The 22,728-nt window shown below is 53.9% G+C and overlaps 1 protein-coding gene and 1 long non-coding RNA gene across 2 annotated transcripts; one reads left to right on the top strand and one right to left on the bottom strand.

The window, feature by feature from the left end:
• Window positions 1-6,969: 6,969 nt before the first annotated feature.
• Window positions 6,970-15,728, top strand: NRN1 (neuritin 1). The gene is made up of 3 exons (XM_004019145.6): window positions 6,970-7,144; window positions 11,155-11,299; window positions 14,546-15,728. The coding sequence occupies exons 1-3, from the start codon at window positions 7,090-7,092 to the stop codon at window positions 14,772-14,774; spliced, it is 429 nt and encodes a 142-aa protein (XP_004019194.2). The 5' UTR covers window positions 6,970-7,089; the 3' UTR covers window positions 14,775-15,728.
• Window positions 9,454-14,123, bottom strand: LOC121817349 (uncharacterized). Its single transcript, XR_009597763.1, has 4 exons — window positions 13,865-14,123; window positions 13,144-13,261; window positions 10,937-12,972; window positions 9,454-10,334 (listed from the first exon to the last, which is right to left on the bottom strand). It is a non-coding gene; the product is annotated as an uncharacterized LOC121817349 (long non-coding RNA).
• Window positions 15,729-22,728: the final 7,000 nt, after the last annotated feature.

A 22,728-nucleotide genomic window follows, 5' to 3' on the forward strand; every position in this document is an offset into this window, starting at 1 on the left:
GACCAACTTCAGAGGCTCCTAGAAACAAAGGCCATCGTCCAGCATAAGACATGACCAAGAGCACAGTGATGGACCCACGAGGGAGAAGTGACTCCAGGAAAACAGGCGCTGAAGAACTAGGAGGAAGTTGAGACTGAGACACCGTGCCACTCCAGAGCATCCGCCCCCCAAAAACCACACCCCTGCCAAGGCAGGAGGGTAAGAGTTCTCTCTACAGTCTGAAAACAGGAGCCCAGGATGCAGAAAAGGTTCCACACCCCCGCCCACACACACACACACTGAGCTTGTTAAATACAACACTGCGCTTTCTTCTCAACAGCTCCCATCTGGTCAATATTTTTACACCCATTTTAAAGATAAGTGAAACTGAAGCTAAGGAAGTAAATTACTGGACCATATTTTTACAGCAAATAAGTTCAGGGAGGAAGCCAGAAAGCAAATCCCACGTCGATCTGTCTGACTCCAAGAGTGACCTGCAGTGTGATCATTTCCACTCTGTGTTAATAAATGATTCACGATCATCAGGAACTTACTGGTTGAAACCCATGAGGCTGGATTTGCTGGTTTGTCAGGGCGAGACGGATTGACGTCGAAAAGCTTATCGCCAGGAGCCTCTTTATACCCACAAGCGGAAAGGAAGTCTATCCAAAAGTGTGCTCATAAACAGCGTCCTGGAGCCTCTCACCAGGATGGAAATGAGAGGATGCTCATGCGGGCTCCCAGCCAAGCGCCCCTCCAGTGAGCTCACAAAATAATGGATGACATTTGCAGCCAGCCTCGCCTCCAGGTCAGGGCTGTCTCTGTGTTTGAACCCTTGACGAAATCACATCGTTCAAAAGCACAGTTGGCAAAAATATGCATCTGGTAAAGTGACACTCTAAACAGATGAATTAATTGAACACAGTTTTTAAAAAGTAGATAATACTTTAAGAGGAGGAGAGGTGACAGCCAGATGCCTTGGGGAAAAGAGCTGGTCTTTCTCGTGTTGGGCACAAGATCCTGACGGGCAGGTGGAGCGTTCACTCTCTGACAACAGATAACTACCTTATAATTGTCTCTTTCAACCCTTCCTCTGGGTGTAAAAGAAAATAATGGAACCAAAGCATATCCCACTGAAGGAAATAAGGAAGGAGGGAGGGGAGGAGGGAAGAAAGGAAAGGAGGAAAGGACGTGTGCAGGGAAGGAAGGAGCTCTCCCTACTGCAAGATGTCAAGTAGCAAGTTTAGAAGAAGCGAGGAAAGTAGAGGCCCACCATTTGCTGACCACCACTGAGGTGGCGACTTAGACAGGAGCGGTCGGTGGATGCTAGGGCCTCTCTGTGGAGTCATGAGAAGGACCAGGAAGTCCACGTACTCTGGGAACGCTTCCCCCAAAACACTCACCAGTTACAAAGAGGGAGCGATTAATTTGAGGGAGAGACACCTGGCCAGCCAGGCAAACCAGGCCAACATCCCCCCGGGGTGGGGGGGGGGAACGGGTCACACGCTGTCACTCCCCAAGAAGACTCGCTGAGAAGAAGGCCCCTCATTTCTGAAGTGCCCCCCTCCACGACTGTTTGGTCTGAGTGCAGTGGTAAGAAAACATCAGATGGACCAGGGTGAGGTCATCCCAGAAGGAAAGGCTCTCAGGAGGCCAAAGGCCCCGAGACACTGAGCACTGTGAACATTAAGCCAGTTTTGCTTACATTCCTGTGATAAACCATACATGCTTTCTCTTCTGTGAAATACCTTTTCATGTCCTTCGCTTGGTTTTATTTCAAGGTGTGTGTGCGTGTGTGTGTGTGTGTGTGTGTGTGTGTGTGGTCTAAGGAATTCTTTAGTTCTTGATACCAATCTTGATGATTTGGGTAATGTATCCTTTCATTTCCTTTAAGGTGTTACTTGGTGAAAAAAAGTTTTTCATTTATTATGGTCAAATGTATTAATCTCTTCCAGTTTGTGCTCTGTATGCTTATTTAAGGTTTAAGAGGGACTTTCCCGATGGTCCAGTGGTTAAGACCCCACACTTCCAGCGCAGGGGGCACAGCTTTGACCCCTGGTCAGGGGATTAGATCCCACCTGCTTCAACTAAGAGTTCAGATGCTGCAACTTATGATCCTGGTGCAGCTAAATAAATAAAAATTTAAGAATATTCATCTATATATTTCATTTAGTTTTAAAAGATTGTGGGGGGAGACTATTCAAGTCCTTAAGCCACCTAGAATAGATTTTTTAAATAATTAAATTGAAATAACTTTAAACATAAAGAAAAGTAGCCAGAGCATTACAAAAAGCTCCCACATACCTTCATCCAAAGACTCCCTGGGTTTAACACTTGGCTGCGTTCTTCCATGACTGCCTATTCATCCCCATTATCGCTATTCCTTTTCTGAACCTTAAGAGAACAAGCCACACATATGATGTCTCATCTCCCCTAAGTACTCCAGTGTGTGAACCCCCAAAGCGAGGACGATCTTGCCTGTGATCACTATGCAACTCTCCAACTGGGAAATCAACATCAGTACCAACTGATGTCCAGTTCACAAACTGCAATCAGATGTTGCTAACTGTCCTGACAGTTTCTCTGATTTTTTGACTGAGGATCGTACCTAGGAAGACACCTTGCATTTTAGCTGTCTGCACTGTTTCAGTGTGAATGAGGACCACACAGATAATTTGATTTATGATCAAGCACACCTTTGTTTTGTGACCTCTGCCTCTTTGTTTTGGGCATGGCTCTGTGTGTATATTTCATAACAAAAATGTTGATTTTTTAAAAATAAAATATATTATTAAGTACGAAGCTAATCACACGCATACATTTCAAACATAACATTTGCTCCCAGGATTCAGATTTCTGCACCAAAGTCAAATTTCTTCAGCTGGTCATATATTTAAGCCCTAGAAGTTTCAACTAACTTTAAAGTGATGATCAAACATGAAAAGTCACCTTACCAAGCAGTAGATGCAAGCCTCTCAAAGCTGATTTTTATTAGGCCCCCTGGCAACAGACGTCTGCAAAATTCCCTCCCCCTGTATATGTTAATTCATATACATATTTCAATATGGTGTAGTTGTCGGTTTTTAAATTAAAAAGACATATACGTTCATAGTTGTATTTTGATTAAGGATTTTAGTTAAAGGAATAAAAATGACAGAGCTTCCCTGGTGGCTCTGTGGTAAAGAACCCACCTGCTAATGCAGGAGACCAGGGGTTCAGTCCCTGGGTCAGGAAGATCCTCTGGAGAAGGGAATGGCAACCCACTCCAGTATTCTTGGCTAGAGAATCCCACGGACAGAGGAGCCTACAGACAAATCCCATGGACAGAGACGGGCTACAGTCCACAGGGCTGCAAAAGAGTCAGACATGACTTAGCGACTAAGCAACAGCAAAGAACATAAAAATGACAGACTAAATTTACGAGCGGCATGCACTGTTAGACCAGCCCATTTTAACATTTAGCAGTGGATTTTTTTTCTGACCCAAGAAAAGGTAGAATTTCCTAACAACTGCTCTGGCAATTGCTCTTGCAAATAATTTCAAAGGCTTTTTTTTTTTTTTAAGTGGCAGCATCTGGAAGGTCCACTTATGGTGGACTGGTAGAGAGAGCTGGGACATGGACTGCTCAGAGCTCTGCCCCGTTGCCAATGCCAGGACACTCGCACCCTCATCAGGTGGCTACGTGTGTGTGGAACCCTGCCTGCCGCTGAGACGGGGCTTCAGGACCGCCAACTGAGAAAGAAAGGGAGTGCCAACCAGACTTAGAGACCATGGTCTCTTCCTGGTAGACTTGGGGACAGGGAGTTTTGCATATTCACGTCTTAACTATGCAGACTGACTTCCAGGGGTACCTCTGGTTCAATTTGATATGTAGATCCAAACAGCACCACTGACTTTTTTTTTTAATCTTATCCTGAATAGTATTTGTTTCTTTAAGTTTAAATGAAATGATTTATCAAAAGGAAACATGTTCTCTACAAGAAGGCGCCTGTAACTAGCATCCTTTATTCCTTGGGGGGCACCTCCACAGTATTCTAGAAAACCTCCTGTTCACAAAACGCCGAAGGTGAAAACCACCTTGGAGATCACCTAGTCCGATCTCCTCCGTTTTTCAGATCACCAGACCGCAGCTCAGAGAAGCAGGGGCGGCGGGGAGGGGGGGCGCCGGGGGGCGGGGGACGGGGCGGGGGCGCCGGGGGACTGGGGACGGGGGGCGGGGGACCGACAAGGGCCGGTTATCACGGAACTGACAACACAAGGCCTGGTTACCTGCGTCTTCCCACTCTAGTCCACTGCTCTTTCGCCTCAAGTATGATGTGGAGTGGACGTTTCAAATTAAAAAAAGAAAGGAGGAAACTTTCTCCAAGTCCACCTTCAACCGTGGGTATTGCCCGCAATGTTCGCAAACAGCCAGCATGCGTTGGTAACTAGGGATTTCGTTATCCTTTAACTAAGAATTTGGGGGAAACAGCCTCGCAAGCAGTAACAATTGCAGAACGACCTGGACTTTTAAAAATAAATAATTTTTTAAAAACCAGCATCTGCTTTCAGCCATTCACCCCATATCATTAATGCGTGGTACTGACTCTACTCTCACTTTCCAAACGACCCACAGCAGCGAGGGGAGGCTGGGCGAAAGTGGACGAAAGTGGAGAGAAGGCCCGCGGGGTCCCAGGGGCGGCGCCCCTTCCCCCTCAGCAGGCGCCCACCAGACGCTGCCGGCTGTGCGCATGCGCAGGCCGCCCGCACCCCCGCCCCCCGACTTCACTCTGCTTTATTTAGGCCTTCAGCTCTGCCCGCTCGCACGCCCCCAGCGCCCCAAGTTCGGATGACAGGGGGTGGGGAGGAGGAAATCCCAGGGCACTCTTGGAAGCTCCTGAGTGGGTGGGCAGGAAAAAAGGCAAGGACGTTGAGGACAAATATATCCTTTTCCCGCCGCCCCCCACCGCGGGCCTCGCAGCAATCTGGGCCGGGCTCGGGCGCCCCAAGTCTGGGCCGAGCGGGGCCGGGGCGCGCGCCTGGGGCCCCGGGGGTGGGGCGGAGCTGTGGGCGGGGCCTGCGGCGGCTCCCCGAGGCCCCGCCCCTCGGACCAACCTCTCGCCTCGCCATTGGAGGGCGTGGGGGGCGGGTCCCAGGGACACCCCCCTCTCGCCACCGGCCCCCGCCCCGCCCCCCGCCGCCCACGTTTTCGGCTCCTCCAGGCGCCCTCCCTGCGCAAGGAAAGGAAACACCCGGGGCGACCACAAGGCTCCGGGACGCTGGAAAGGCGCGCCCCCCGACCCGGCCCGGCCGCCCAGACCGCAGGCCTGGAGATGTCAGGGAGGGTGGGATACGGGGCCCCGCCCCCAGGCCCCCACCTCTGGGTGCGGGATCCGGGTGCGGGTAAGGGCCCACCTTGTGCAGTCACACGGTGCCGCAGTCAGGCCCCGCGCTCCCCGTTAGCGCGTCACCCTCCACCGCCCTTCTTTCGCCCCTTCTTGCCCTTTCCCCGTCTCTGCATCCCCGAAGAGACGCGAGCGCCGATGGCGCGGCTCCGGGGGAAAGTGAATTCGACTCGATGTCACCTTAACCACGCATAGCTACTGCTCCCTTAACATCTCGTTTTCTCCTGTAATTTGGGGAGATTTAAGGGGTCATTTTCATTTTTCATTTCTGTTTTCTCTTCATGCGCTTAAAGTTGGCCGACTCCTTCCTTAGCATGTGATGAAAGAAGCTAGAGTTCAGGCTTCTCTTGGTGCAGAGAAAGGGAAGGAAGCCAAAGCTTAACGGCGTCTAGGAAGAACGCCTCATCCTTAACTCACGCTGCTGGGTAACAGCACCTCTCAGGAGCACAGGCGCAGCTGCAGAAGCGCTTGGTTGCAGAGAAGGCTGCGTCTACAAGGGTGTGCGCCCGAGCACCGAACAGTGCAGGGGTGTGTGGACCGGGTGTGCGTGTGCGTACGTGAGGTACGTGTGCGCGTGTTTGTGCGGCCCAACAACAACAACAACAAAACCTCAAGAGGCGCATCAGGATCAGAAGGAACCCCTCACACTGGTGATGGCCTCGGAAATTTCCCAAAGGTCTGAGAGTTAGTAAATCCCTTGATCCGAAAGTCGCCTTTGCAGAGCTCCTTCCTGCCGGCTCTCCCCGCTCCCCAAGATATGTGATGCCGCGTCTCTAGAAGCGGCCTCTTGCCCGCGCGGGCATCACGGAGGGCACGCGGTGCACATTTCAGGGGCCCCGCAGGGGCAGAGTAAACCCCGGGGCCCCGGCGTGTGCGCGCGCTCCGGGCCCTGCGTGCGGGAGGGTCTGGAGCGCTCCGCTGGGCTCGCGGGCACGCGCGTGTGTGTGCGTGAGTGTGTGCTCACGCGCTCCAGACCGTGCCCCCGAGCCCAGCCGCAGGGCTGGAGAACGCGAGCAGGCCAGCACAGGGGGCAGGTGGGGGTATCAGATTCTTAGAGTTGAGCTGTTTTCCCCTCCAGCTCCCGCTCCTCTGAACCCCGCTGCAACGTAGGGAGGGGGCTGGATTAGCCCAGGAGCTGGTGGAGGAGCGGGCTGAAACAATCGAGTGGGCGCGCCAGGACTACCCGGCTGCAGGCGGGGAGGGGAGAGGGAGCCCCGGTTCTGCGCAGAGAGGGGGCGGGGTTGGGGGGGCCCCGGGAACAGCGAGGAGGCGGGGATGGCCGCCGAGCTGGGGAAGTGGTCCCCCCCCCCACCCCCGGGAGGCGAGAACTCTTCGGACAGCACATTAATTGGAGATAACTGATTAATTCGAGCTGCTGATGACTATAAATGGCGATTCTCTACCAAGGTGTCTTTATTTAAAAAAAAAAAAATCGTTCCGTGTCATCCCCCACGTCAGGCCGGCTCGTGGGCGTGAGGCTGTACTTCCTCCGCCCCCTCCTAATGGAGTGAACCATTCCCAGCTCTCCCCCTCCCTCGGCCTCTCTCTCTCTCTTTCTCTCCCTTCCTCGCTCCCTCTCTTTCTCTCCTCCCTCTGCCTTCCCCGTGCATAAAGTCTCCGTCGCTCCTGGAACTTGTTGGCAATGCCTATTTTTCAGCTTTCCCCCGCGTTCTCCAAACTAACTATTTAAAGGTCTGCGGTCGCAAATGGTTTGACTAAACGTAGGATGGGACTTAAGTTGAACGGCAGATATATTTCACTGATCCTCGCGGTGCAAATAGGTAAGTGGACGGCGGGCCGGGCTCGCAGAGGGCGGCGGGCGGCGGGTGGCCGGGCCCGAGGCACCCGGGGGGGACCGACTGGCCCGCGGTCGCCGGCGGGTGCGGAGAAGCTGGCAAACCCCAGGGATGGGGGCATCGGCTCCTAGGGACTGGCGCGTCCCGGGTTGGTTTTGCTAAAAAAGAAAGAGAGAGACTCCAAATATTCGCCAGGAAGTGTGTGCGGCCGGCTGTTTTCTGGAGGGGCTGTCCCCTCTTTTTACAAAGCGCACGTCCGTCCGTATTTGCTTCTTTCTCTTGGGTGCACCAGGTTTGTGCGCTTTGGGGAAATGCATTGCTCCCTGCCATACTGCAAGGCTTTATTTTGAAGGGTCGAAAGGTGAATGCAGGAACAAGATGGCTAGGCAGCTAGAACTGGAAAGTTTATGTGCAGAATGCAAAGATATTCTGGGGCTCAGACTGCTGCATTTAGAACTTTGTCATTCTCCCGCCCCCCCTCCCCATATCCTAACTGCAGCGTTCACATCGGGCAGCTCAGACAGGGCTAGGGGGCACATTGAGTATGACAGGAAACCCCAGAGTATATCTTTTAATACGCTTATCATTAAGGAGCTTGAGTTCAGCTAAATATATATGGATATAATTTTCTATGCACATTTGCCTCTTCTTTTCCACACAGGCATCTGTGTGTTACATACAGGAAGGGGTTAAGAAGTGTTTGCAATGGGTGGTGTTGGGTGTTTGTAATTTTTGCTAGTTTGGGATTGCTTATGGATGGATTCGCATAGTCCCCATTTCATGTTAAGGAGCCTTGAGTCCTAGTTCCACTGTCGTTGGGGCTTTTGAAAGTTCCTATTTTTTTCCATCCAAAATGAAGGAGGCGTAATGGAAGGGAACAGGAGAAAACTCCCTTCTCTGTTGCTGGGTCAGAGCATTAATTAATGTAGCCTCAAAGTGAAAGTGAAGCAGATTATTAATAGAATGGACAAGAGAAAAAATAGAAACTCTTCAAATGGGTTTTCTGGAGAGGAGGGAATTGTTGGCTCCTATCATTTGAGGCTGTAGCATTCTTTGCAGACAAATCCTTGCAGTATTGCGGGAGGGGGTTGCTTTAGGGAATTGGTTTGGTTGGGGCAAGAGATGAAATGCATAACATTCTTCTTCATGAGAAATGTGGAACAAACAGGCTTTGGAGTTATCTAGACATTAACATGGATTCTTTGCAATAGGTTTTTATGCATTTGACAGGATTTTCAGAATCTGATTTTCTTTTCTGCATGAACATTGTAGGGATTTTAGAGTGTACAGATGCAGGATGTTGGCGGCATTTCCTTTAATTCCAAGAAACGATTTGATGTTTTGAATCTTTGACATTCATGCAAAGAGCTGCAATAAATAAAGAACATTTCTGATTGCAACAAATCCCTTAGATCTTGGAAATAAGTGGATGTGGTTTTTGCAATGACTGCAGATTTTTAGAGAGCAAGACAGCAGTTGTTTTTTATATAGGGCTTGTAATCGCCAAAGGTTTGGGACTCTGCATTGCCTGTGAGAAATAACCTTACTTTGAACGGAGACTGTGCATGTGAAATCCGCTTGAAACACATTAACCTCGGCCGGGAAATGACCATTTGTTGGCTGTGGAATTAAAATTGAGCATGTTTGTTCCCGAATGCCTGCCCTTTCCCGAACCGGAGGCTCGATCTTTATTAATTCATGGCTGGGAGCTGTCCCAAATCACTGACATTTGGCAAGAAAAATGGGAGCTGGGCAAAGACGGGGAGGTGGAGGGGTGGTGAAGGCGAGTGAAGACTAGGCGGGAGGAAGTTTGGAATGAATGAGAGGTCGAACAAATGAATGAGCGGAAGGAAAGGGCACAAGACACGGACACGGTGGAGGACAGAGAAGTAGCCCAGGTCACCCGCCCGAGCCTCGGTGAGCCAGGGCTCAGGAAGGACAGCAGGGCGGCCCGGACTGACACCTGCCCCGATGCAGGAGCCTTCCAAACGCGCCCAGGGGCAAGCCCCCGGCCTCCCCAGCCAACTAGAGACCGAGGAGTCCGAGTTGCAAAAGACAGAAATTTTCACGACTTATTTTACACGCGCGCGCACACACACATGCGCGCTGTGGAAGGTTTTCCAGCAGCCCCTGAAAACATACCAGGACAGAAGCGCTTCCCGCGTCCCCCCCAGCCCGCTCCGTGACCCCAGAGAACCCAGTTTCCCTTTAAAATATTGTCAGTGCATCTTAGGGGCTGCTTTTTCGCCTCCAAGTTTTGGGGGTGAAGGTGAGAAGAGATTGGGGGCCGGGGAGAGAGGATGGACCGTATTTTATTTCCTTTGCTCGCCGCAAAGCAGCGCTTGCGGTGTGGTTTACAGGGGACGCCGCGCAAGGCTCATTTCATCCGCCCTCGTTCTGTTAGAAAAAAAAATTCGTTTATTCCTTCATTCTAGCTCAGTGTTCTAGCTGATACTGCAGTCCAGGGGCTCTTGCTATTTCGTGAGGGGACCGGGAGATTGACGAAGGTTGACGTATCGGCCCGAGCTTCCCGTTCCGGATTAGAAAGCTTAAGGCCCGCCCCGCTCTCCCTGCAGCAATTTGCAAATGGTGCGCTCTCGGAGGCCTCTGCGGGTTCGGTCACCTTCCCCCTAGCCTGCTCCTGGCCCAGGGACCGGCGGCTGGGAGCGGTGAGGTGTCCGGTCCTCCCCGGAGACACACGCGAGCGATGGAGCCCTGAACGCCGCCTGGAAGCGGCGGGCGCTCAGGGCCCGGGCCCTGGAGGCCCCTCTCTCCCCTTTCCTCGCCCGGCATCGCAGATCTGCGCTTCGCGTGCGTACTCCAGGCGCCCAGGGTGCTTTTGGCCGCTGGCTTAGGCATCTTCAGCTCGGGATGGAGAGAAAGGGCCTTGGCAGCGCAGCCGCCGCCTGGAGCCCGTCTCTCTCTCGGGTCCCGTGCCTTGGGGCTTGGCTGGCCTGAGACCGGCATCAAGGACTCGGTGTCCCCTGAGTTTCCTCCTCCACCTGCTGCCTCCGCTCCGGCTTCGACCCCCGCCCCTCTGGGGGAAGCCCCGAGCCAGAGGCCGAGAGCCCCTGGTGGCAGCCACCCCAGCCCCCAGCTGCAGAGCTGGGGCTTGGAGAGGAAGAGTCAAGCCTTGTCGATGGCTGGCGGAGCCGGGCTGGTTTTCCCCGAGGAGCTGAGCAAGGCAGAGAGAAGCAAGGGACCGGCCTCAGGGATCTGGCCTCCGGGGAGGTGACCCAGGGTCACTAGCTCGGACACATCCTGACCCTGCTGGCCTTAACTGCCCGGGACCACCCTTCCCCCTCCCAGTCTAGGGGTGTAGGGGTGCAGACGGGGACCTCACTAGGAACTCCACAGTAGACAATCCCTGTTATAATGAAACAATCCAAGTCGGTGGCTGCTGGGGGCTTCCAGAGAATTTATTTGTTTATTCGTTCAGCAGTACTTGCCCAGCGCCCACTCTAAGCAGCAGGCCCCAAGCCCAGGGATTGTTCACAGACACTCGGCTGGGCTGCGGGGCCCAGCTCTGAGCCTCCCAGCCCCTTCTTCACCCCTGCACTGTGCCGTCACACCCCTCCATCACCTCACAAAAGGGAAACCGCACTTCGAGAGCCTTGATGGGCCGGCTAGGGGGAAGCTAAGCAGGGAGCCAGGAGAAAGAAATAAAGAGGCAGGGGAGGTGAGAAGAGGGAGCGAAGGAAACCAGAAAAAGATGCGGAGAGCGATGCAGGCGGGGGTCTCACGGTAGGAAAGGCCTGGACTCCCCCGCCCCCATACCTGTGCACGAGGGCCACCTGCAGAAGACGCTGGGTTGCGTGCAGCTCGAAAGTTCTCGGGCCCCACCGTTCATTCACCTTTCGCCCTGGCGCGCTCCGAGCCTGGGCGCCACTGGACACGGCTGGATGGGGCAATGCTCACTGGGTCCCGACGGGCAGGCTGCGGGGCTCCGGGGCCGGGTGGTGGCACCGCTGACCAGTGTCCCCTGCTCCCCGCAGCGTACCTGGTGCAGGCCGTGAGAGCAGCGGGCAAGTGTGATGCGGTCTTTAAGGGCTTTTCAGACTGTTTGCTCAAGCTGGGCGACAGCATGGCCAACTACCCGCAGGGCCTGGACGACAAGACGAACATCAAGACCGTGTGCACGTAAGTGTCCTCTCTGTTGCTCGAGGTTTCGGTGCTGGGGGGAGCATTGTGGAGGTGGGAGGGCGCCTCACCTCCCACCCTCAGGCCGTGGCTGGGGCCTGCCCTGTCCAAGGGGACCCTGTGGCTTGGAATGGGCAGAGGAAAATCCTTTCCTTGGGGCCCAGTCCCACGCTCCACAGCCTGACCCGTGTGCACAGAGGCACGCGCAATCCACACCCTGGAACCTCTGGACTCGGGGGCGAGGGGGCACCGACAGCTGCTCGAAGCTCCTCTCCAGGCTTTGAGGCCCTCTTCCTCTTCCTCTCCTGCTGCGGGAATGAGCACTTCAACCGGGACACTTGGTTTGGCTTGAGGGGTGTTTTAGGTAGTTCTACCAGGTTTGCCTATAAGGAAAGGAACTCCCCTATTTTGTCCCCTTCCTCTAATAAAATTCCCCTCTGGCACAGGCCAAGAAACTTCACTGGCAGCAAGTGAGTGCAGATCCCTCTTTCTCTTTCGAGGAGAGAAACTGAAAGGATTTTATTTTGTGTGGATGGCTTTGCCCACATGTCCAGTAACCATCTCTGTGGAGTTTAGAGCCAATTTGGAGCTTTAGGGTAGCTATCTCCCTCGCTTATCCGCACCCCCCCCCCTTCCTGCATCTGCAAGGTATCCCCAGCCCAGGGCCGCTAAGGGCCCAACAAGGCCCAGGGGTGTTTGCCCAGAGCCTGGCTAGAAAGCACAGCTCCCACTGGCAAATGAGGGTAGCAGAGCACTGTGGAGGGTCAGTCACATCTCAGCTAAGGCAGACCTTAGAAATACCCGCATCTTCTGCAAGACACATGCACACACACTTTCATTTTATTTTTCAAAAACAGCTGTAACCCTTCCCACCCCCATCACGGCCCTTCCCGTAAAGCCCAGGCAAAAGGTGTTCTTGTTTCCCATAGGTTGCGGTGACCACTTTCTGCACCCTCCTTTGTATACTCTCAGGTCCCTCCTCTCTCCCTAATTCCTTGGGGGTGGCATGTTATTTGTTAAGCACTGAGTAGTTCGATGGGGGTAAATTTTGCTACAGGCTTTCAATACCCTGGTGTTCACCAGAAGCCACAGCAGCCAAGTGGCTGCTACTTTCCTATCTGGAAAGGGACAAAAGGCTGCGTCTGGGATGCACACACACCTGTTTTAATCCTAAATGTCTGATGACAGGGAAGAAAGTACCTATAAAGATGGGCGAAAGCGTAAATAGAGATCAGCTCTCAATTCCTCCATCGTTTGCCCAAATTTGCTTATTCCAAGCTGTTGGGTCTTTAGCAGGAGAATGGAAATGGGGTGGGCCCCTCCCAGAATTGGCAGAGACCACAGCTGGGCCGAGAGCCACTCTGTTGGTGGCACTAAGGCCACCTCTCAGGGCCGTGTGCTTAGTCGCTCAGCCATGTCTGACTCTGCAACTGCATGGACTACAGCCCGCCAGGCTCCTCTGTCCCTGGGGATTCTCCAGGCAAAAATACTGGAGTGGGTTGCCAAGCCCTCCTCCAGGGGATCTTCCCAACCCGGAGATCGAACCCAGGTCTCCCGCATTGCAGGCGGATTCTTTACCATCTGAGTCACCAGGGAAGCCCACCTCCTCTCAGACCTACCTGGATTCTGTCCTCCTCTGCCCAATCTCTCTTCCAGGAAGACCTGGTCCCCATCTGGGCATGCAAAAAGAAAGGAGAGATTGAAATGTCCTTTGGGAGGTGTAATTATGCAGAGAGCTGTCCTGCCGCCTCTCCATTTCTCTAAATCTCAGTATTTATTACAAATTGAGGAACATGGAAGGCCTGTGCCCCAGGCCCTGCAGTCCTCATAAATCAGAGACTCACGGAGGTCATTAGAAAGCAGCCGGAGCTCAAGGCAGTCCAACAGAAGTTTATAACTTGACTGTCAGCCGGAAGCCGGGGTTGGGAGTTGGACACCAGGACAAAGCCTGCCTTCAGCGTGCTTACAGTCCAGGCCGGTGAGCAGAAAGGAGGGAGGGGAGGAAAGAACGCACAGATTTCGTGGAGGGCCCTCGCTGGTGACCTGACACCAAGGGCCCTGGCGAAAGGGGAGCCAGACCGGAGTTAGCAAGACGGCACGGATCGACCCAGCCCCGAAAGGAGACAGCGGCCCAGGAATCGATCACGGGTTGGAATTATATTTAGTCTGGAGATCTATTTTGGGTTTTCAGAGGAAAAGGGGGACAATAAAAAAAAAAGGACAAATTGGATGAAGGTTGTGGGGGCGGGGCTAGGAGCCGAGCCCGGGAGGATCGAGCGGCCGAGGAAGGCGCGGGCTCCGGAAGAGGCGAGCAGGGAGGACCGGGAGCTGGGCCCCTCGAAGGCCAGCGCGGCGGGCTCTACGCTGGCCCCGGGCCCTGCGCCTGGGGGCGGGGGGCTGGCACCACCTCCCGAAGGTCGCGGGGTCCAGGGCCGAGGAAAGGCCTGGGGGTGGGTGAGGGGTCGGGGAGAGCAGGGACCAGGCGCCCAGGGCCTGAGCTCTATAGGTTAAGGAAACTGGAGGAGGCGAGGGAGCCGGCCCGGGGGCACGGGCGCTGGCACTCACCGACTCCGGGGAGGCAGAGGCGGGCGGCCGTCTCCGCACCGGATCCGAGCCGGGAGGGCGAGGCGAGGGGCCGCGGAGGACCGAAGCGAGCGAGGAAGAGGAGGGTGCGACGAAGGGACCCGGGGGGAAACCCGAGGGGAGGAGAAAGGAGGAAGACAAAGAAGGGGAGAGAAGGGAGACGAGGAAAGAGGGAGACAAAAGGCGGAGCGGAGGAGACGGAAGGCCGAGGCGAGCGGGCGCGGCGGCTTGGAGACGGAGGGAGGGGAAGGCAGGGCGAGGGGAGGGGGGCGCGGAGCCGCGGGGAGGGCTGCGCGCCGCGCTGGCCGGCCGTCCTGCAAGCTGAGAGGCATTAATGCGCGGCAGCTTGCGCGGCTTAGCGCTGTTTTCCTAGCTGTGCCCGCAGAGGCCCGCAATCTGTCAGCGCAGGCCCAGGTGCCAGCGCGGCGCCGTGGGCGCGGAACCCGACCGAGAAGGGGCGGCCCCACCTTGGACAGCGGCTCCGGGGACGGGACGAGGTCCCGGGGGAGGGGGTAGAGGGAAGAGAGAGGGGGCGCCCCGGGCTGCAGAGAGGAGGGTCGCCGGCAGCTTGGCCGGGCCGCGAGGGGGACGCTCGCGGGGCGCAGGCCCGGAGTTCTGCCCGCGCCCACAGTGAACCTCCTGCTCTGTTCTGTTCCTCGCCAGATACTGGGAGGATTTCCACAGCTGCACGGTCACGGCCCTTACGGATTGCCAAGAAGGGGCGAAAGATATGTGGGATAAACTGAGAAAAGAATCCAAAAATCTCAACATCCAAGGCAGCTTATTCGAACTCTGCGGCGGCGGCAACGGGGCGGCGGGGCCCCTGCTCCCGGCGCTGCCCGTGCTCCTGGTGTCTCTCTTGGCAGCTTTAGCGGCCTGGCTTTCCTTCTGAGCGCCGGGTCGGCTCCCCCTGCGCGCGCCCGCACTCACGCCATGCTCCCGGAAACCGAGAGGAAGATCCATACGTTCTTTGGGGACGTTGTGATTCTCTGTGATGCTGAAAACACTCATATGGGAATTGTGGGAAATCCTGATTCTCTTTCTGATTTCGTTTGGTTCCTTGTGTTTCATTTGCCAAATGTTACCGATCAGTGAGCAAGCGAGCACAGCCCAAACTCGGACCTCAGCTTCAGTCCGTCTTCACACAGAAACACGAAAACGGCAAACCCACCCCATTCTTTTTTTTTTTTTTAATTTTTATTTTTTTGGCACAAGAATCTCAGGAACGGCCCTGGGCCGCCTACTATATTAATCATGTGAATACATGACCAATGATGGGCTCCTCCTAACAGGAAAGAGGAGAGGAGAAGGCCAGGGAAATGCACTGAACAGAACAGCATCTCGTGAATAATTCACGCTCACTGTCTTTCTAACACAGAATCTTGTTTTGATCATTTCCACTGCACATTTCTCCTCTAGAAAAGTGAAAGGACAGATGGTTGGCCTTGTGTTTCAAGGCTACGATGGGGAGAGGGAGGGAGTTGAGGAAACCTCGGGTCAGAGGTACAGGCTGCCAGAAGCAACGCTGCTGAAGTCACTGAAAGGTTAAGCTTTACCTGCTCGTGTTGATGCATCTTTCGAAGTCCACTGCCTTGGTTTTCCCTCTTGTTTTAGCTGTTCCACATACAGTAATACCTGAATACCCAACGGTATAGATCACAAGGGGGGGATGTTAAATGTTAATCTAAAATATAGTTAAAAAAAGATTTTGACATAAAAGAGCCTTGATTTTAAAAGAAAAAGAGAGAGATGTAATTTAAAAAGTTTATTATAAATTAAATTCAGCAAAAAAAAAAGATTTGCTACAAAGTATAGAGAAGTATAAAATAAAAGTTATTGTTTGAAATAGGGGTGTCCTCTGTTTCCTGCCCCAAGCCTGCTTTCTTGGCCGAGTTCTCTTGGGGTTCCCTGAAGGGACACAGGATGCCAGGTGGTAAATTCACCAGCTCACCAGCCATCTGATAACCTACAGTCCTCAAGCCTTGGGTTACCAGAACATCTTGCCGCTTCCCTGAAATCGTGTTTGCTTAAGAGAAAGGGGAAGCTATATTTTACTTCTGTAAGCCAAAAGGCAGGGGTTCTTCCTAGGGGAGGTTTGGGGGCGCTGGCCTTGGGCGCCTCTGAGAATGCACACGCGGACCCACGCGGGTCAGAAGCCCGAGCACCGGCCTACGGGCCGAGCCCTGCTCGCGACTCGCCGCTTCCTCTGTCGTGGCCGGAGGCAGCTCTCGGAGGAACCACCATTAAGGGCTCCAGCGGAGGGGCCAGAGGCGTGGTCCCTGGCAGGGATCAGGCGAGTCCTTTCATAATTAATAAGACAGCTCAGCTGAAACGGCGAGGGCCCCGTCGATCCGGCCGGCGAGCTGCTTCCACGTCTCCTATTTTTGGCCCGCGTGGTCTCACGGAGAAGTAACGGCCCGCGAGTAAACTCGGAGGAGCAGCCCCGGGTCTGGGACTGCCGGAGGAGAGCAGGCTGCGGGAGGCAGAGCCGAAGGTGGGTCCCCGGGTTCCAGGGCGGCGAAGTCAGATTTCCTGGACAAAGTGAGGGTGGAGGTGGGCGAGGGAAGGGGAGGAGGGGCGGAAGCTGGCGGACCGCAAAGGAGGCTGCGGAGGCGGCCGCGGGTGCCGGCGCCGGCTCCTAAGGGGGTGCGCGGGGGCCCTGAAATGCAATGTGTAAACAATCGCTGGAGTAACCGTTCATAAATCAAACCCAGTGGGTCGCAGCGCAATCTGCATTCCCCCCCACGGATTGAAGTCCAGCAACACATGCGCCCCTGCGCCCGGAGCGCTGGGAAGCGGCGAGGATTCTGAACCGCGGCATCTATTAGCGCGGCCGGTCCACGCACGCGCCGCGCCCGCCCCTCCGGGGGATATTCCCCCGCCGCCTCTCCAACCCGCCAGCTCTCCTGCCCATCCCTAGTCTCAAGCCAAACCCAACGAGATCTAGCTGCCTGCGCGCAGTGGCCGCCCACTAAGGAGCTCTGGCTGTTTGGTAAAATAGGCCTTGGTTCTAGTTTCGATGGTGATTTTCGGTATAAATGGCACGATTCTAACCTGAGCTCAGCGCCTGGAATTCAAATTAAAATTTCTGAGCCTGTTTTAAATACGAATCTACTTAATGAGGGAGGGAAGGAGGGAGGGAAAGAAAGAGGGCTTACACCGGCCATTCTTGTTTTAACATCTTCCCTCCTAATCATGCCTCTTGCTGCCCCCCAAACGCGGGCGAACCAGCGCGCACCACTGGGCCCCTTGCTCGCCAAAGGAAAACGCAAGCGGCGTTCTCCCCAGGCGTGAGAGGGCAGTGGGGAGACCCTCGGGACACACGGAAGACGCACCCCCCCCACCCCGCCACGGCGCGGGCATCCCCCCTGAGAAGCGACCTCTTCCGAGGTCTGGAAGGAGACCAGGAGGAGGGAGGGGCTCCGTCGCCCTCGTCTGCCGGACCTGGTGCTCCAGCGGCCTCCCAGGTGGGGCTGCCCTCGAGGGAAGCCTGTCTCGGATCGTCCCACGGAGTCTCCCGAAAGCCGGGTGCCGCGTAGGGGCTCCCTCGCCTTGTCTCAGGCCCCGGGCCCATCCTCACGTGCTCCTGGATGGAGCCCAGTTTCGCGGGGCGCACCTGGCGGGTTAGAGGCCGCTCCTTCTAGTTGCGGTGATTGTTCAGTTATTATCACGCCGTCTTCGACTGTAATTTGTTTAACCAGGATGACATCTCCATATGTTAGCTGGTGTCACCGGGTTTTTTTGTTTGTTTGTTTGTTTGTTTGTTTTTTAAAGCAGCATCGGGGGTAAGCCCTGATCCCAGCTCAGGGAGGTATTAACGCAAGTCAGTCCAAAGGCGGAGAGGGGGTGGGCGGGGGTGAGGAGTGACGATCAAGCAGGAAGGGGATGGGGTCTACCGTGCCGACCACCTGGGCCCGGTACTGCACTGCACGCACGCTAGCTGCCAGACCTGGAGGACCTGGGACAGGGGAAGGGGCCTCCTACCCTCCACCCCCTGACCAAGTAGACTCAAGACACAGGAGTCCGCCCACCTGAGTGTGATGCTTGGTTATCTTCAGGGAAAACTCAGAGAGGCCCGCTCCAGAGTCCCCGCTCAGCCCCGAGCCCTCGGGAGGTGGCTGTGTGGGGGGCGCAGAGGAGAAGTGCAAGGGAAGGAGAAGCCCGAGGGCGTGCCAAATGAGGACTCAGGCCTGGGAGAAAGACGGGGAAACCTGAACCTGGAGTAGGGCGACTGGAGGGGCTGGAGGGAGGCAGTCGCCTTGGGCTGGAGACCCCAGAGCTGTGGGCCAGAGGTGGGGGTACAGGTGAGCCTGCGGCCTGTGCTCATTCAGGAACCTCCCTGAAAAGCGAATCTGCACGAGGCTCCCCACGGAGATTTTCTTTCTGTGTATCTGGAAATTCTTTCACTCTGACGGATTCTGGGAGGGAGAGGCTAGTTGCCGCGCGGGTGGGGGTGGGGGCGCGGTGCGGGGCAGGCTGAGCGCAAGCACCAGGAGTCCAGAGTTCGATGGATGGGTGGCCAGGACAGAGAGGCCTTTTCTCCCTCCCCAAACTCCCTCCAAGCCTAGCAGAGTTGCTTCCGGAAGGTCTTCAGCCCTCCTCTCTCTCCCACTCCCCGCCCCCGACAAGGGGCTCCATCCTGGCAGGACCAGCTGGCGCCTGAGGGAGAGGTCCACACTCTGAAACAGTCCCCCACCCTGTCCCCTGGGGCCTGAGGGAGGGCTCCCGGCCACCCCTCCCTTCCTTCCCAACACCCACCAAAGGAGATCAAAGGACTGTGGCCTCACCCCTCGCCTGGGTGTGAAAACAGAGTGGGCAGCTGGAGCCACGCGCACACTGGCCGTGGGGATCTCCCAAGAGTCACTGGTGGCCACTGCCCACGCCTGCCGAGGCCTGCGTGGCAGGAGCTATGCAATGATGTAGTTCGGAGCTTTCCCGGAAGAAGAACAGCATCTCCTGGGACCATGGCAGTCTGGGTACCAAACCCAAATGCTGGAAAGAAAACAATGGGCCCATCGAGAAGGGAATCGGGATTGCCAAGGAGGGAGGGCGGGGTGGGGTGGGGAGGTGGACTGGAGGTTTGGGATGAGCAGATGCAAACTACCACATACAGGATGGATAAACAAAAAGGTCCTGCTGTATGGCACAGGCAATTCTATTCAGTATCCGGTGATAAACCATTGTGGAAAGTTACACTAATGAATATACGCATATATCTGAATCACTTCACTGACCACCAGTAACACAGATTATAAATCAACACTACGTCAACAAAACGAAATTTTAAAAAATAAATAGAATGAGCCAGGAAGAAAGAAAGAAAGAAACCGGGAGCCGTGCTGCCTAGCCGGACTAAGGCAATGTCCCCCACTCAGCCCTGGTGCGGGGAGGGAAGGACAGGGGCAAGGAGGCATGTAAACCCTGCATCCAGATTCTCACCCTGGAAGGACACGCCTTCAGGGAGCTAGAAGAGCTCTGTCGCTGGCCACATAACCAAGGCTGGACTCCTTACCCCCTCCAGACCTCACTTTCCTTGGGGATGGTCATTCCTGCCTCATGCGGTTGTACTTTGTCTCAAATGTGATATAGACGAAGCACTTTCCTGCTACTCGCCTCTTACCTACTGTTAGGTGTTATTATTCTTGCTCACTCCCGCCTCCACACAGGCTTAACCCCATGGTCTTAATGAATTCTTTAAAATAATCTGGAGTGGAGAGCTTCATTATGACCTTTAGTACTGTGCGGCACATTTCCTTTATAGAGCTCTGTGTGTGTGTGTGTATGTGTGTGTGTGTGCGTGTGTGTGTGTGTGTGCCTGCACCTGTGTGCACTAAGTCACATCTAATGCTTTGTGACTTCGTGGACTGTAGCCCGCCAGGCTCCTCTGTCCACGGGATTTCCCAGGCAAGAATACTGGAGTGGGTTGCCGTTTCCTTCTCCAGGGGACCTTCTCAACCCAGGGATCCAACTCACATCTCCTGCACTGGCAGGCATGTTCTTTTCCACTGAGCCACCTGGGAAGCCCCTTCCTTTATAGGCCAGCAACTTAATTTCCTCTTGCTACAGGCTACCCAGTGCTCCAGCCTGTGCTAATCTTCTCAGGAAGCTCTAAATAAGCTTCCTGAGTTGTCAGCCTCTGGACAGGGTCTGTGTCCCTAGACCCTACCCACCCAACCTGGCATGGGAGCCCAGGCCAGCCCCCTGTCCCTCACTGCTTTCCAACCCTCAATCTGGGGTCCCTAGTTCTCGAAACACTAAAGGGTCTGCTCCAGAAGCCTCCCCTACAGCTTCCCTCCCCATCTTCACTCCTGCCCCCCGCCATTTATATTAACCCACTCTCTCAAAATTAAACCAGAAAAAGGAATTCATTCCTTGTAATCAGCCATGTGATACAGTGCTACATAGAGCCAAGAATATTAACCCACCCTGCACTAATGTTAACAAACATGTGTATTGTCATACACCTCTCCCCAGCTCGTGAAAACACACCCTGACGTATACTCATATGGAGGGTGGGCTTTTTTTTCACTTTCACAGAATTATGATATACTTCTCTTCTACTAATTCTTCAAAATAAACAGCTAAACCTTCTCTTAAATAGGTACACAATGTTTCTTAGACAACCATACTACAATTTATTTCCACCCATCAATGGACATTCAGGCTTTTCTGGTTTTATCTGTGTGTCCTACAAATATTGTTGTAATAAAGATTCCTGTAGAAACAACGTTTCTCCATTTACTAGCATTTTTGTTTCTTCAGTAGATCAGATCCCCCCAAATTTGGATTGCTGAACAAGAAGGTATGTATATGTGTTTATTTTTTATTTTTAAATGTGCATGTCCTTTTAATCTTTTTAATGTTGGATTACATTCCCAAAGAGTATATGGCTCGTTTGCCCACATCCTCATCAACACTACATGTCAACACTTTCTTGGGGCTGTCCGTACAGTAGGTGACTGGTGGCTTTCCGGAGGCCACACTTCACAGCTCTGCGTCGGGTGCTCTGGGCCCCCTCTGCCTTGATTGCCACCAGCACCATCACCCAGCTGGTGGGGAAGGTCCAGCTAAACTTTCTGTCCTCCTCCCTCTAGCAAGGGCAGAGTCAGGCCTAATTATTCCTGAAACCCCAGACTTCCTCGCTAATCTAACAGGCACACCCCCTGGAGCCGAGGGTGTGGATCCTGCTGTCCTTGGCCAGGGACCAAGGGCATGTGGAGTGGGGACTCGGCCACTTCCACTAAGGCATGCCCCCGGTGGACCCATGGGCCAGTACCACGGCTGGAACTCCTGGCCTGAATGGCGTGGAGAGAGAGGAAGGGAGGCGTCCCCAAAATGACAGCTGAACTCTTTTCCATCCGATGAGGCCAACTGGGAGCAAGCCAGGAGGATGGGGCTACAGAGACCTGGATTACACTGTCTTTTGCCTCTTCCCCACTTACTCTGTTTCGCTCCTCAAAAAATCTAACTTACTTTCAAGGAGCACATAATACACACTAACCATTATGCTAAAGCTTTGCCAACATCATCCCATATTTGCACTAATTTCTGTAGGAGATTGCATTCTCCTCACTTTACAGATGAGGAACAGGTTTAGAGAGAGGTTAGAAATTGGCCCCAAATCAGCAGGCAGAGCTGAAATGTGAGCATTCATCTGTTTCGGGAACCTGTTTTAAGACTTCACTTTGCTGTTTCTATTACTATTTTGAGCCAAAAGCGAGATAGATAGCACAAGTGAGAAAGAAAGAAAGAAACAGGAGTTCTGTGATAGGGAGCATAATGACGTTGAAAAGAGTGCTAATCCTTGGATCCTGTGACTGTTAGTAACGTGGCAGAGGAAAGCGAACGCTGCAGATGGAGGTAGGTTGCTAATGGGTTGACCTCAGAATAGGGAGGTTAGCCTGGGTTGCCCCTGAGGACCCAATATTATCGTGAGGGTCTTTTAAGTAGAAGAGGGCGGGGTCAGGGGATGTAGGAAGGCCTTCATTTACCTTTGCTGACTTTGAGGTTGGAGGAAGGTGCCCACGATCCAAGGAATCTGAGCAGCCTCTGGAAAGTGGAGAAGGCAAGGAAACAGATTTTCGCCTGGAAGCTTCAGAAAGTCATGCAGCCCGGTGAGGTTAGACCAGTGAAATCCATGCCAGAATTCTGGCCCTCAGCACTAACTCTGAGATTAGAGATTTGCATTGCTTAAGCCACCAAGTTTATGGTAATGTGTCACAGCTGCAAACAGAAAAGCCAGACAAATTCTAATTTGGGGGGATTTTATTTAAATTTTTTATTTGCATTGTCGATTGACAATGATAGTTTCAGTTGAACAGCAAGGGGACTCAGCCATATGCACACATGCATCCGTTCTCCCCCAAACTCCCGTCCCATCCAACACAAATCTGATTTTTTATGTTACAGGTATCCAGAGAACACTTGCTGGGATCTGCTCAGGGCCCTTCTCTGAGTTTTTGGGGGTACATGGGGATGGGATGGTGGCAACCTGGCTGAAGTGGCACGTGTGAAGGAAAGGAGACTTCAGGGACCAAGTTTCAAAGGACAAGCAATCAAAAGCTTGCGCTGACATTTTACCACGTGTTGGCATAGAAGCTTTATCTTCTCCTCTGTGTTGTGTCCCTTTTAGCTGCAAAAGCCTTCTTTTCCTCCAGGAATTTCGGAGACAGGCCCGTGAGTTACTAGTTTTTGTACCAGTCACTCACAGGCCTGCTCAGGTATGAGAAGTTCATGTACAGAGATAGATGGTTTGACGGGACTTCAGTGAAATGAACGTATCACCAGGTGGTTATTCTCTTGATAAATCACAGCATCTAATTTTAGCCACACACCTTATCACCTGG

The sequence above is a fragment of the Ovis aries genome, chromosome 20, assembly GCF_016772045.2.
Source record: "Ovis aries strain OAR_USU_Benz2616 breed Rambouillet chromosome 20, ARS-UI_Ramb_v3.0, whole genome shotgun sequence".
NCBI lineage: Eukaryota > Metazoa > Chordata > Mammalia > Artiodactyla > Bovidae > Ovis > Ovis aries.

What these genes read in the sequence shown, in the direction of transcription:
- NRN1 (XM_004019145.6), top strand. Translation starts at nt 7,090, where the DNA reads ATGGGACTTAAGTTGAACGGCAGATATATTTCACTGATCCTCGCGGTG. An exon ending in GATCCTCGCGGTGCAAATAG is followed by an intron (nt 7,145 to 11,154) that starts GTAAGTGGACGG and finishes TGCTCCCCGCAG; the next exon opens with CGTACCTGGTGCAGGCCGTG. An exon ending in AACATCAAGACCGTGTGCAC is followed by an intron (nt 11,300 to 14,545) that starts GTAAGTGTCCTC and finishes GTTCCTCGCCAG; the next exon opens with ATACTGGGAGGATTTCCACA.